The following is a 13,899-nucleotide window of genomic DNA, read 5'->3' on the forward strand; positions in this document are numbered from 1 at the left end:
ATGAGTCACAATAACGTGGCTGAAGAATGTTGACCAGACCACACACTAGAAGGTGAAGGGACGACGACGTTTCGGTCCGTCCTGGACCATTCTCAAGTCGATTGTGTCTCAAGACAATCGACTTGAGTTTGGTCCAGGACGGACCGAAACGTCGTCATCCCTTCACCTTCTAGTGACTGAACTTATGAAATAAACCAATGAGCAGAACACGGATGTAATTGCACTCATATAAACGAAACTATCAGAAGTCATAACTAATGCAGCAGTCTGCAAAGACTACAGTGTTGTAAGGAAGGAGAGAGGAGGTATAGGGTGAGGAGTAGTAGCCCTGTTTATCATGAAGAACTTGACATTCAAAGTACTATCAATATCAGGTTGTGAATGAATGAATGAATCGGGTAGAATGATGGCATATTGAAGGAAACGCATGAGGAAAAAGAGACTTTATCAAAAGATACGATGGGGAAAATTTACTGGGGGGGGGGGGGAGAGACCCCACAGGTAATTATGAACTTTTTTAAATTAAAAATGCTGAAAGTGCGCCGATAAACTTATGCTCTGGCCAAAAGAAAAGTAGTAGAAGATATGAACAATAACCCATGGGGGCGCGGGTTAACCCAGGATGTAAGGAAGCATCTAAGGAAGCAATTAAGAATTAGGATATGGAGAGCTACAGAGACATTGCAGCATCAGAGAGGAGTATTAGAAGCAAACACTCCTCACAGCTTCGAACGAAGACACGGTATTAGAGCCCAGAAATGATTACCTCAGAGAAAGAAAGTAATAAATCCATTTTAAGATGATAATTCAGATAAAGCAAAGACCCCAAGTAATTACAGCTACATTATCAGTTTGTGGATTGTTGGCCACAGGATAGGTTCGGTGATTTGTTTCTTTGGGGAATTATTTGTATATGATTTTCGTGGGTGAAGCATTTTTTGAGGCTATTTTCGAAAATAGGGAGTGAGCAGAGGACTGTGCGAGAAAAGTTCCACCGTGAGCAGTGTAAAGTGATGATCTTAAACAGGGGGAACGTCTGTTGGGTTAAGTATTTGGTGATGAGCTGTTCCGTGAGTGAGAGACTCAGCCGTGGAGCCGTGACAGTCAAGCCCAACAGCACAGTAATTTGCAACATGCGTGTTAAATCTCCATCCGGCCTCAGTGTTTATAAATGACCAACATTTTACACATCACTGTGGTGCTACATAGTCCCCCCCCCAGCTTGGCACCTTCTTTTGATAATTACTTACACGTCAATTACAACCGATTGCTTCAGTACTTTTTCCTTATTGCCTATATTCGATGAGCACCTCTTAAGGCATCATCCACGTACTGTAAGTTATTGTAAAAAGATATATTATTTTACAATATATCATTTACAATTATATCAAAATCATCTAATCAAACCTGCCCTAGACCTTACAATACACACCCATAACAATAACTTTGTTTTTTAAATAGTATTTTGATTGCTGAATAAAACAAATTGATGTTTCTTTAGGTAGGACTACAACTTGAACCAGCACAGCCTGACGGTGTTGGATCACTCACTCACTCACTCACTCACTCACTCACTCACTCACTCACTCACTCACTCACTCACTCACTCACTCACTCACTCACTCACACCAGCAAATGGGGCTTCATCTTCACTGTCAACATAGTGCACTTCAAACATGTCAAGTGCTCATGTAGAGTTCGTTGAGTGTTGTTTGATCCACGCATTAACTGGAGTCGTCTTGCATAAAAGTACAAGTGCTTATTAAAGACTTGAACTCTCGTCACCTACTGCCTTCGTTGTCGTCAGTTGAGACTCGCAGCACGAATCGTATTACACTCAAAAACAATTACAAAACAATCAGCAAGCCATCTGTGAAATTATAAACAACTTAACAAAGATCTTGTCTCCGCAGATATCAAAATTGTTGACATTTATTTTGAAACTATGCAGTAGAAATGCATTTGTACACGATAGTTGGCTATCGCACCTCGCCGCTGTCTTATAAATCGCCTTCAAATTACATTCTAACTTTTGTTAAGTACTGTTTTGATCATGGGCAGACGGTGAGCCACGGTGAGCCACTGTGTCTGGGCCGTAGAATAAGGGAAGGGAGAAATCCACAAGGGCCATGACGAGGATTCGAACCTGCGTCCGAGAGCATGTCGTCCGAGGGCCCTCGGACGCAGGTTCGAATCCTCGTCACGGTCCTTGTGGATTTGTTCATTTGATGCATCACGCAATTGTGATTTCTGTGTGTAGGGGAAGGGAGGAGTGTGCCGAGACGAGTGATGCCGGGGTATCACTCACCGCCACGACGTAATTAGGTCATTAGGGGCTTACGTGAGTGACAGAGAAGCGTGTGTGTGTTTCACGTCCCTGCTAGTAGCTGGCCCAGGAGCTGAACCCCTGAGCATGGTGGCTTGGGACCGTTGGCTTTAGCTCAACTGTGGCAGAGTGAAGATCAGAGCCCGGTGTCCTGGATAACGCATCGGGTTTTGACGTACAACTTCACTGAGACCAGAAACTGATCCGCCAAAAATGGTAGCGGCTGGTGGAATTGATGCGATGTCCCGTTTTCTGTTCGCGGGTCCTCCACTAGGTTGAAACTGAAATAAGTTTATTGAGGTAAAACACACACAAAGGGATGAGGTAGCTCAAAAAACTATTCTCGCCCCGTTCAGTACATCGTGTTAATACATACATACACACACATCACAAGCAATAAACGTATTACCAAACATTCTGAGAGATAAACATATACATTTCCTCCTTTACACAAGTGACCTAGGTTAGGTTTGATCAATTGAGTACAACAGGAGACACTTCCAGATGTTGCGCGACCAACGATCACATTCACTCCAAACATCTATACCACTTACGAGCTACTCATGCCCGCGACACCTCTTGGGTGACTTAATCTTGATCAATCGGTACAACAGTGACGTTGGGAAGGGTCGGGAGAACGGGCTGGGTTTTAGGGCCATGAGTGGGCTCCCAGTGCATGGCTTACCCCCAGAGACTCAGAGCCTCGGAGGACCCGGTCGGCCGAGCGGACAGCACGCTGGACATCTGATCCTGTGGTCCTGGGTTCGATCCCAGGCGCCGGCGAGAAACATTGGACAGAGTTTCTTTCACCCTATGCCCCTGTTACCTAGCAGTAAAATAGGTACCTGGGTGTTTGTCAGCTGTCACGGGCTGCTTCCTGGGGGTGGAGGCCTGGTCGAGGACTGGGCCGCGGGGACACTAAAAAGCCCCGAAATCATCTCAAGATAACCTCGTGTTAGATATGTCACTTGCGTTAATAACGCCACGGGCTGAGGCAAATAGTCTTAATAGATGGATATATGACGTGTGTGATAAAATTGTAATTATTTATTGACATAAGACATTAACACCGAAAATAATAACTGCAGTTCCCTCGTGCTCATCTCTCACTGGAGGGTAACCTCTAGGTGACATAGAGCAGGTGGGGCTAGGTTCCTCCCGTGGCTCGCTGGTGTTGTTATAGATTCAGCTACTCGGAACAAGTTCCAAGTAGCACGGGCTATGGTGAGCCCGAAGTGGACTTACCTGGCACAGGAGCGGTGCCGTCTGGTGCGTGGCTCGCTGGTGGAGCAGGCGTAACTAATGACAAGGCACCGGCCCTGGTGATTTGTTTCTCTTGACTGTTATCCCAGGTGGCACTCGCACCTGGCACTCCAGTTTTACATTAGTGGTATTTGAAGCGTGTCTCGACACGAGACGGGAAAGGAGTGACCACCACCTCTGGTCACACGTCTGGTCACACCTCTGGTCACACCTCTGGTCACCACCCACTTGTTACGACCAACAACTGGCCCTCGTAACGCAATGCCTGACCCCCGTAACGCAATGCCTGGCCCCCGTAACGCAATGCTTGGCCCCCGCGTAACGCAATGCCTGGCCCCCGCGTAACGCAATGCTTGGCCCCCGCGTAACGCAATGCCTGGCCCCCGCGTAACGCAATGCCTGGCCCCCGCGTAACGCAATGCCTGGCCCCCGCGTAACGCAATGCCTGGGCCCCCCCCCGTAACGCAACACCTGGGCCCCCCGTAACGCAACACCTGGGCCCCCCGTAACGCAACACCTGGCCGACACACGTGTTAGTGTTGCTACGGAATGTGGGGAACAGCGATTGTCGTACCCCCAAAAATGTCATGTCAGTAGTGAAGAGCAGAGGTGTACTGTATAATGGAGAGGGAGAGTAGAGTACTGGATTCACCCAACTGTTGCGGCCGATCACCTTCTCCTTGGCAGTTGGTCATGGCAGTAAGGCACCACAATGGAGGAATAATGCTTGGGACACCCATGCAATACAGGGGGAGGTCAGTCTGGAGAATGTGTTGGGGTAATGGGAAAAGCACTTCCATACGTGTAGGAGTACCTGTCGAACTGGAGCCAAAAAGTCAGTGAGGGATGAGAAGTCGTGATGGACTGGTCCAGCAGTGTCGCAACGTCGCACAAGACAGCACATATATGACTTATTGCTTATAGTCACTATTTCGCTTATAAATAAGTATATATGTCACATATTCCAAGCCATATTTTTTTCAAGGCACTAACTTTTTCTCTGTTTTATTAAACAATAGAGATTTTATACAAAGTTTGACTATCCTGAGTTACTTTACAATTTATTTAAATTTTTTAGCTTTGTTTTACTCTTTTTATAAAACTGTAATATCAATATAGGTATAGGTTCAGTACTAATTGTAATATCTTAACATACTAAGAAGGTTAGGTTAGGTTGTGGTTTTCTATTCAACTTTTCAAGGTAAACTCAAATATTTACAATAAATTAGTATGTCACATATGCACTTATTCATAAGCAAGATATTGACTATAAGCAAGTGCGATAACGGGTTGCACAACGGTCAGTACTAACTCTCATCCTCTTCTTTCTACTCGTCTGTGACTTGACCGAGGAAGAGAGGTAGATACAGGTAGACGCAAGATGGAAGCTTAACGGGTGACCTCTGCAGAATGGTACAGGGACCTAGGCCTAGGCCGAGCGGACAGCACACTAGACTTGTGATCCTGTGGTCCTGAGTTCGATCCCAGGCGCCGGCGAGAAACTGGTTAGTTTTTCACCCTATGCCCCTGTTACCTAGCAGTAAAATAGGTACCTGGGTGTTAGTCAGCTGTCAAGGACTGCTTCCTGGGGGTGGAGGCCTGGTCGAAGACCGGGCCGCGGGGACACTAAAGCCCCGAAATCATCTCAAGATAACCTCAAGAAGATAGGCAAACTAAAGCATTATTATCTTATATTTATCTACTCGACTACAACCGAAGTATACATAGAGGTAATGAGAATGGGGAAGAAGGGAGGTATGTGAGGCATGACAGATGGGACCAGTGGGGGTGCCAGGTGACACATATATGAAGCAGGTGTCATGTGAAGCAAAAATGTATAAATATATGAAAAATGGAAAAACTGAAAATAGAAATATGAAAAAAATGAGTTATATAAAAATGTCAGTAAATATGAGGTAAGAAACAGAGAGACATTGAGGAAGTGAGGCCAGGCGCGAAGATAGCGGAATGAGGAAGACAATAATCTTGAGTCGTGAGCGCCTGGCACCGTACCTGTCCGCTGAGTGCCAGGCACCGTACCTGTCCGCTGAGTGCCAATTAACGTTAGTGGTCGGCCACTTCCGGAAGGTGCGAAGACGCAGATAGATTCGCGCTCCCTGAAGCCCTCGACACCCTAGGGTTAGGGAGGGGCCCCGGGACCCACCCTGGTGCACCTGGAGGGTGAAGGAGGTTATCTTGAGATGATTTCGGGGCTTAGTGTCCCCGCGGCCCGGTCCTCGACCAGTCCTGCTTTTTGTTACACATCCCCAGGAAACAACCCGTAGCAGCTGTCTAACTCCCAGGTACCTATTTACTACTAGGTGAATGGCGCATTAGGGTAAGAAATTGTGTCCATTTGTTTCCGCCGCTGGGGATCGAACCCGGAACCTCGGGACTACGATTCCGAAGCGCTGTCCACTCAGCTGTCAGGCCCCTGTATGTAGGTTCTTCTGGCTAGCGGGGAACTGTCTGCTGGTTTCTGCTTAACGTCAATTAAGAAAGTAACTTTCTTAACGTATAATAATAATAATAATAATGATAATATAGGACCATACTAAGACATGCTAGCCAGCAGTACCTTATTTAATGCTCCGTTCTTGTTACATAACATAATCGCAGCGCTCTACGTCACAATAGTATTATGTGCTCCTAGCGTGTCCGCATCGCAGTAGAGAAAGCCATTGGCGTTTTAAGCATCGAGTGATAGATTGTTGTGGGGCCGGGGGGGGGGGGGTGTTTAAGAGCCAGTAAAGAAGGGATCTGAGACCCCCATGACGGCCATGGGCCGCGCCCTTGGTGTCTAGCATGTTCCTACCCTCCCCCCCCCCCCTGAAGATAGCGGGGAAGGGGTTTAAAGTGGCTAGGGGATAGTGTGTACCTGTACACGCTAGCCAGAGAAGACTATGCACACGATTGATTGATTGATGAAGATTAAGCCACCCAAGATGTGGCACGGGTATGAATAGCCCGTAAGTGGTCGATTTTTTTGGAATGAATGTGACCTTTGGTCGTGATGTGTGCACACCCTTGAGTGATCACCTTTAAAGGGGACTGGACAACATGTTGAGGGTGATAGAGCTATTTTCGGCTCTCCTAGTCCGGGCCTTCCTCTGCTGTACTGTCTAATCTATAGTCACTAGTCTAGTCTAGTCTGAACTGTCACCATCTTTACGGTGAAGATGGTAGGCAGGGGAAAATGGCGTGTAAATGGGGTGGAGAGTGGGGAAAGAAGAGGGATCGAAGAGGTGGCAATAAAGTGGGATGTAGAGACATAGAGGGGAGGGGCGGGGGGGGGGCTTCAAGTGTCACGCGCTTGTCTCTGACTCTGAGTGCATCCTATGGTGACACAGATGTGCATTAACAAGCAGCTCCTACATGTACTTAAACGTGCACCCCCCCCCCACCTCCACTCACCCCTGGGGGTGAGTGGGGCCGCCACCCCCGGGGGTGAGTGCCCCCCCCCCCGGGGGTGAGTGAGCCACCCCGGGTGAGTGTGCTGTCCACTACCCAGCACCAGCCTTGACCTTCTCAGGGCTGAGGTGGGACCTTTGAGTTGATGAATTACTGACACAAGACCTTCTCCTATTGGTCTTTAAATTGGTATTTGTCTTATTCCTCACTAATCTTAATGTACCAGACTTAAACCTATATTGTATTAGACTGGTTTATCTTAGACTCAAGCCGTGCTAAACTAAAGCTGTCTTGCACCTTTAAACACAGATACCTCCTTACAGTAGTTAACTTAAAGCCAGATTAAACTAAACGCGTATTAACCTTTCCTTAACCTAATACGTTAACTCATATTAACCCCTTTCGTCTAATTAGACGAAAGACGCATGTTATTATATAATATATTAATATTGCTGAAGGTTAGTTATATTATTAGTGCGTAGGCCGTTCGGCCGAGCGGACAGCACGCTGGACTTGTGATCCTGTGGTCCTGGGTTCGATCCCAGGCGCCAGTGAAAAACAATGGGCAGAGTTTCTTTCACTCTATGCCCCTGTTACCTAGCAGTAAAATAGGTACCTGGGTGTTAGTCAGCTGTCACGGGCTGCTTCCTGGGGGTGGAGGCCTGGTCGAGGACCGGGCCGCGGGGACACTGAAGCCCCGGAATCATCTCAAGATAACCTCAAGAAGGTAGGTTGCACGGGACCTGGCAACTCGTGGTCTGTAGACAACAAAAACAAATGTGTCAACAAATATATGTATAAGTGTGTTTGTTGCGTGAGTGGGCGCGCGTCTGGTGTGGGCGGCGTAATATACGCTTGCGTGTGAGGCGCCATTTGTGGAATTAATACCATTGAAAATGTAAATGTAAATTTGATGTAATTATTAATTCGGTTACTTTTTGCGCGCCTGCACGAGCGCGGTCACTGTGGTGGGGTGTTACTTGTGGCGTGGTGTTACTTGTGGTGTGATCACTGTGGCGTGGTGTTACTGTGGCGTGGTCACTGTGGCGTGGTGTTACTGTGGCAGACAGTGGTGGTGCAGGTATTGTACTTCCCTGTCAACGACAACGTGAAACGACGTTTAGGCTTTTACTAGTTGCATAATAATTTAGCTTTCATGATCGAATTTGCTCTCTAATCTGGCTTCTAAGTTGCTAATGGAGGTGGCTTCCACAACTTTTTTTTAGTACTTTCCAATTGTTGACCACCCGTGCAGGGTACAAGCATTTTCTTGAATTTATTTGACAGTTTCATTGGCAGCTACACCTATGCCCAGCTGTTCATGTCCATGTATTCTCCTCGATATCTTGTATATTGTAATCATGTCTGTATTTTTACAACCTATGTGTGTATATTTACAACCTATATATTTAATGAGGTCTATGGCAGTAACGGTCATGTATTGATTATATTGTCTTGAAAAGTAATTATTTAGATATTAAGTGACGTTCTTATGTGTGACAGCGTTCCATTTAGTCCAGGTATTTCCCCGTGTGTGTGTGTGTGTGTGTACTCACCTAATTGTACTCACCTAATTGTGCTTGCGGGGGTTGAGCTCTGGCTCTTTGGTCCCGCCTCTCAACCGTCAATCAACTGGTGTACAGATTCCTGAGCCTATTGGGCTCTATCATATCTACATTTGAAACTGTGAATGGAGTCAGCCTCCACCACATCACTTCCTAATGCATTCCATTTGCTAACTACTCTGACACTGAAAAAGTTCTTTCTAACGTCTCTGTGGCTCATTTGGGTACTCAGCTTCCACCTGTGTCCCCTTGTTCGCGTCCCACCAGTGTTGAAAAGTTCATCCTTGTTTACCCGGTCGATTCCCCTGAGGATTTTGTAGGTTGTGATCATGTCCCCCCTTACTCTTCTGTCTTCCAGTGTCGTGAGGTGCATTTCCCGCAGCCTTTCCTCATAACTCATGCCTCTTAGTTCTGGGACTAGTCTAGTAGCATACCTTTGGACTTTTTCCAGCTTCGTCTTGTGCTTGACAAGGTACGGGCTCCATGCTGGGGCCGCATACTCCAGGATTGGTCTTACTGGTGTACATATGTGGTGTACATATCATATCATATGTGGTGTACAAGATTCTGAATGATTCCTTACACAGGTTCCTGAACGCCGTTCTGATGTTAGCCAGCCTCGCATATGCCGCAGACGTTATTCTCTTTATGTGGGCTTCAGGAGACAGGTTTGGTGTGATATCAACTCCTAGATCTTTCTCTCTGTCTGTTTCATTAAGTACTTCATCTCCTATTCTGTATCCTGTGCCTGGCCTCCTGTTTCCACTGCCTAGTTTCATTACTTTGCATTTACTCGGGTTGAACTTCAACAGCCATTTGTTGGACCATTCACTCAGTCTATCAAGGTCATCTTGTAGCCTCCTACTATCATCCTCTGTTTCAATCCTCCTCATAATTTTTGCATCGTCGGCAAACATTGAGAGGAACGAATCTATACCCTCTGGGAGATCATTTACATATGCCAGAAACAGTATAGGTCCAAGGACTGACCCCTGCGGGACTCCACTTGTGACGTCTCGCCAATCTGAGACCTCACCCCTCACACAGACTCGTTGTCTCCTGTTGCTTAGGTATTCCTCTATCCACCGGAGTACCTTCCCTCTCACTCCAGCCTGCATCTCCAACTTTCGCACTAGCCTCTTGTGTGGCACTGTATCAAAGGCTTTCTGACAATCCAAAAATATGCAGTCTGCCCACCCTTCTCTTTCTTGCCTTATTTTTGTTGCCTGGTCGTAGAATTCAAGTAACCCTGTGAGGCAGGACCTGCCATCCCTGAACCCATGTTGATGCTGTGTTACAAAGTTCCTTCGCTCCAGATGCTCCACTAGTTTTTTTTCGCACAATCTTCTCCATCAGCTTGCATGGTATGCAGGTTAGGGACACTGGCCTGTAGTTCAGTGCCTCCTGTCTATCCCCTTGTATATCGGGACTACGTTAGCTGCTTTCCAAATATCTGGCAGTTCCCCTGTTGCCAGTGATTTGTTATACACTATGGAGAGTGGTAGGCTCAGTTCTCTTGCTCCTTCCTTTAGAACCCAAGGGGAGATTCCATCTGGGCCTATAGCCTTCGTCACGTCCAACTCTAGTAAACACTTCCTTACTTCCCCACTGGTAATCTCAAACTCTTCCAGTGGTTCCTGGTTAGCTATTCCCTCACTTACCTCTGGAATTTCTCCTTGTTCTAAGGTGAAGACCTCCTGGAATTTCTTATTCAATTCCTCACACACTTCCTTGTCATTTGTAGTGAATCCTTCCGCCCTATCCTTAATCTCATAACCTGTTCCTTTACTGTTGTTTTTCTCCTAATGTGGCTATGCAACAATTTAGGCTGAGTCTTTGCCTTGCTTGCGATGTCATTTTCGTATTGTCTTTCTGCCTCTCTTCTCATCCTGACATATTCATTCCTGGCATTCTGGTATCTTTCTCTGCTCTCCAGTGTCCTGTTATTCCTATAGTTTCTCCATGCCCTTTTACTTTGCTGCTTAGCTAGCCTACATCTTTGATTAAACCATGGGTTTCTCATCTTCATTTCTCTGTTTTCCTTTTGGACTGGGACAAACTTGTTTGCTGCGTCCTTGCACTTCTGCGTGATGTAATCCATCATATCTTGGGCCGTCTTTCCCCTGAGCTCTGTTTCCCATGCTATATCTGTTAGGAATTTTCTTATCCCCTCATAGTTTCCCTTTCGGTATGCTAACCTTTTGGTTTCGGTATCCCTCCTCGAGTTCAATAACCCTTCTTCAATCAAGTACTCAAACACCAGTACACTGTGGTCGCTCATTCCTACTGGGTCCTCAAAACCGATTTCTCTTATGTCGGAGTCGTTCAGAGTGAAGACTAGGTCGAGTCTCGCTGGTTCGTCATTGCCTCTCATCCTTGTGGGTTCTCCGACATGCTGCGTTAAACAGCGTTAAACACGTTCTCCGACATGCTGCGTTAAACAGCGTTAAACATGCTGCAGTTAAACACACACACGACATGCTGTGTGTGTGTGTGTGTGTGTGTGTTTGTGTGTGTGTGTGTGTGTGTGTGTGTGTGTGTGTGTGTGTGTGTGTGTGTGTGTGTTTTGTGTGTGTTTGTGTGTGTGTGTGTGTGTGTGTGTGTGTGTGTGTGTGTGTGTGTGTGTGGTGGTTAGTGGTACTAGTGGTGGTTAGTACACACCGTTTTCTTTCTTACTCTTGTACTTGCCCTCACCTTATGGTGCAGACACCTCCTGGCCTCACCTTTCTTCTTCCCGTCTCCATTACCTTGCAGTTGTTGTGATTAAATTCTGGCAGCCATTTGTTTGTCTATTCCTGGATCAGGATTCATCATGCATTCACGTGTCCGCTGTACATCTTTCTCTATCATGGTGGCTTTCCTGTAATTTTATGAAAACTTACACGGTTTTTACATTCTTGGTCAGTTTTGCGACGTTTTCGAACATTGACATATGATCGTATTTCCTCGGGTATACCAATAATATAAATTAATTTAAGAACAACAATAGATTTAAGACCGAGCCTTGTGGGACCCCATTTGTAGCAGCCCTCCAGTTCGGTACTGCCTTACTATCACCCCTTCTCTTTGTCAATCAGGTACTCCCTTAGGACGTGTCTTCCAAACTATGCCAGCTTGTGTCTCCATCTTGGACATCAGGAGACCACAAGTCGAGCCTGGCCTCAGGCCGGGTTCGGGGAGTAGAACAACTCCCAGAACCCTCTCCAGGTGGCCACCAGGTACGCGGCCTTTCGTGAGGAAAAACGTCAAATGTTTTTTTTTACAATCGAGGAATATACAGTCAGTCCGGATTTCATTTTCCTCCTGTATTTTGCTCACCTTGTCATAGACGAGGTTAATAACTTTTATCAGGTGTGAACAAATCCACAAGGGCCGTGACGAGGATTCGAACCTACGTCCGAGAGCATCCCAGACGCTGCCTTAATCGACTGAGCTATGACATGGTATAAGAATTGCAACCAGAAATTCTACTGAATTTACTTGGATCATGCAGCCTCTCCGAGACTCAAACCAGGATTTTACACAATTTTCCCCCCCATGCACTCGAGCTATGTCAATAGGCCGTTTTACCTCTTCACCCTTTTTTCTTTACCCCTTTTCTGTGTTTATCAGGCATGTTTTCCCCTCTTAACTTGTGCTTCCCTTTTCGTTAAGGTTTACCTTCTTCATGTACTCCAGTACTCTTAACGTTGACACCTTTCTCCGGCAGTGTGTGCATAATAAGTATCAGTGACTCGGGCCTGTAATATAGTTCCACTCGATTGTCCCCATTTTTTGACTTGGGAGTACGTTCGCCGCCTTCCAGGATGCTGAGAGGTTTCCTGTCCAGACTCGTATTTTCCAGTTTTAATTAGCGGATAACGTTATCTGGACCGTCGCCTTCAGCAGCCGTAGTAATATTGTCATGGTTCCACTTCAGCTGGAACTCTTGGATCTCCAGGTTATTATGGGTCTCGGTATGTTGTGGTAGTATTAGTGGCAGTATTAGTGCAACATGTTTGTGAGTCGTTCAGGTTATCTTCTTGAGGTTATCTTGAGATGATTTCGTTTTTTTTTTTTAGTGTCCCTGCGGCGCGGTCCTCGACCAGGCCTCCACCCCCAGGAAGCAGCCCGTGACAGCTGACTAACACCCAGGTACCTATTTTACTGCTAGGTAACAGGGGCATAGGGTGAAAGAAACTCTGCCCATTGTTTCTCGCCGGCGCCTGGAATCGAACCCAGGACCACAGGATCACAAGTCCAGCGTGCTGTCCGCTCGGCCGACCGGCTCCAGGTCACTACAATTGGCACAAGACATCTACATAACCTACGTAAAATTCACTAATAATCACACAGGAAATCACAGTTGGCCGTATAACAAGTCTCTGCAAATATCTCACCGAGCAATTAACTATGTAATCAAATATAGGTCTGACGGCTGTTAAGAAACTCGCCAGATATTATATTCGCTGTGCCAGAGTCTACCACGAGTCAAGGAAGCTAAAAAGGAAGATTTCCTGCCACAGAGATGACTTGATTTCGCGAACACAGAGACTGTAAGGAGTAAATCTCTGCTCGCGCTGGAGCAAAGTATAGAAAATTAGCCATTTAGAAGCAAATCTCGAGGAGCTGAGAAAGAAAGTTTACCTCCCTCCTTGGAGGTAGGAAAGAGGAAAGGGAAAATGAGGAGGGATAGATAGGTTGGGACGTGTCACGCTCCCAACCTGTCCTCGGGCAAGGCTCGGCAGGTCGATTCCAAAGACGTATTTGTGTGTGTGTGTTTCGTACAGATTTACAAAGGAACTCTGAATGTGAAGATGAGCGAGATTTGGTGGAATTTGCAGTGTGCAAATTTTGTGCGTATTTGGAAGGGAAATAAGAGAGACTGAAGCAGGGGAGAAGCAGAGGCAGCGCGGCAGAAAGGGGCTTGGCTGAAGGGGTCTGTGGCAAAGGGGGGCGTGGATGAGGGGGTGTGGATGAGGGGACATGGATGAGGGGACATGGATGAGGGGGGCATGGATGAGGTTCCCGAGCAGGACGGGTCTTGAGACCTAAAATCAACGAAACCAAAGGAGTGAAGATGCATATAAAATCGATGTGAGAGGCGAGCACGTAAATGTTTGGGCTGTGTTCCGAGGGGAACCTTCACCTTTATTGTGTAGACGCGATGCTACTGTGAAAGTTTACTGGCAGGAGAAATACTGTACAGAGTAGTCGACGGAATTTGTTGTGAGGGGAGTGAGGGGAGGCATTTTGAAGCGGTTCTTTGCGTATTAACCTTTTTTTCCCCCCCCTTTTGGGACGACACTAACAGTGCAAATCGAAGAGAAAATACTCACACTAGTTGTTAATGTA

General features: G+C 46.5%; 1 protein-coding gene across 1 annotated transcript in view; it reads left to right on the forward strand.

The window, feature by feature from the left end:
* The first annotated feature begins 2,160 nt into the window (after positions 1-2,160).
* LOC138359046 (streptococcal hemagglutinin-like) overlaps positions 2,161-13,899 on the forward strand; it is a 29,407-nt gene continuing 17,668 nt past the window's right edge. Inside the window, exon 1 of the mRNA XM_069317739.1 lies at positions 2,161-2,187. Coding sequence (XP_069173840.1) covers positions 2,161-2,187 — 27 coding nt within the window. The remainder of the gene's footprint in view (positions 2,188-13,899) is intronic.

This window comes from Procambarus clarkii, chromosome 88 (genome assembly GCF_040958095.1).
Source record: "Procambarus clarkii isolate CNS0578487 chromosome 88, FALCON_Pclarkii_2.0, whole genome shotgun sequence".
NCBI lineage: Eukaryota > Metazoa > Arthropoda > Malacostraca > Decapoda > Cambaridae > Procambarus > Procambarus clarkii.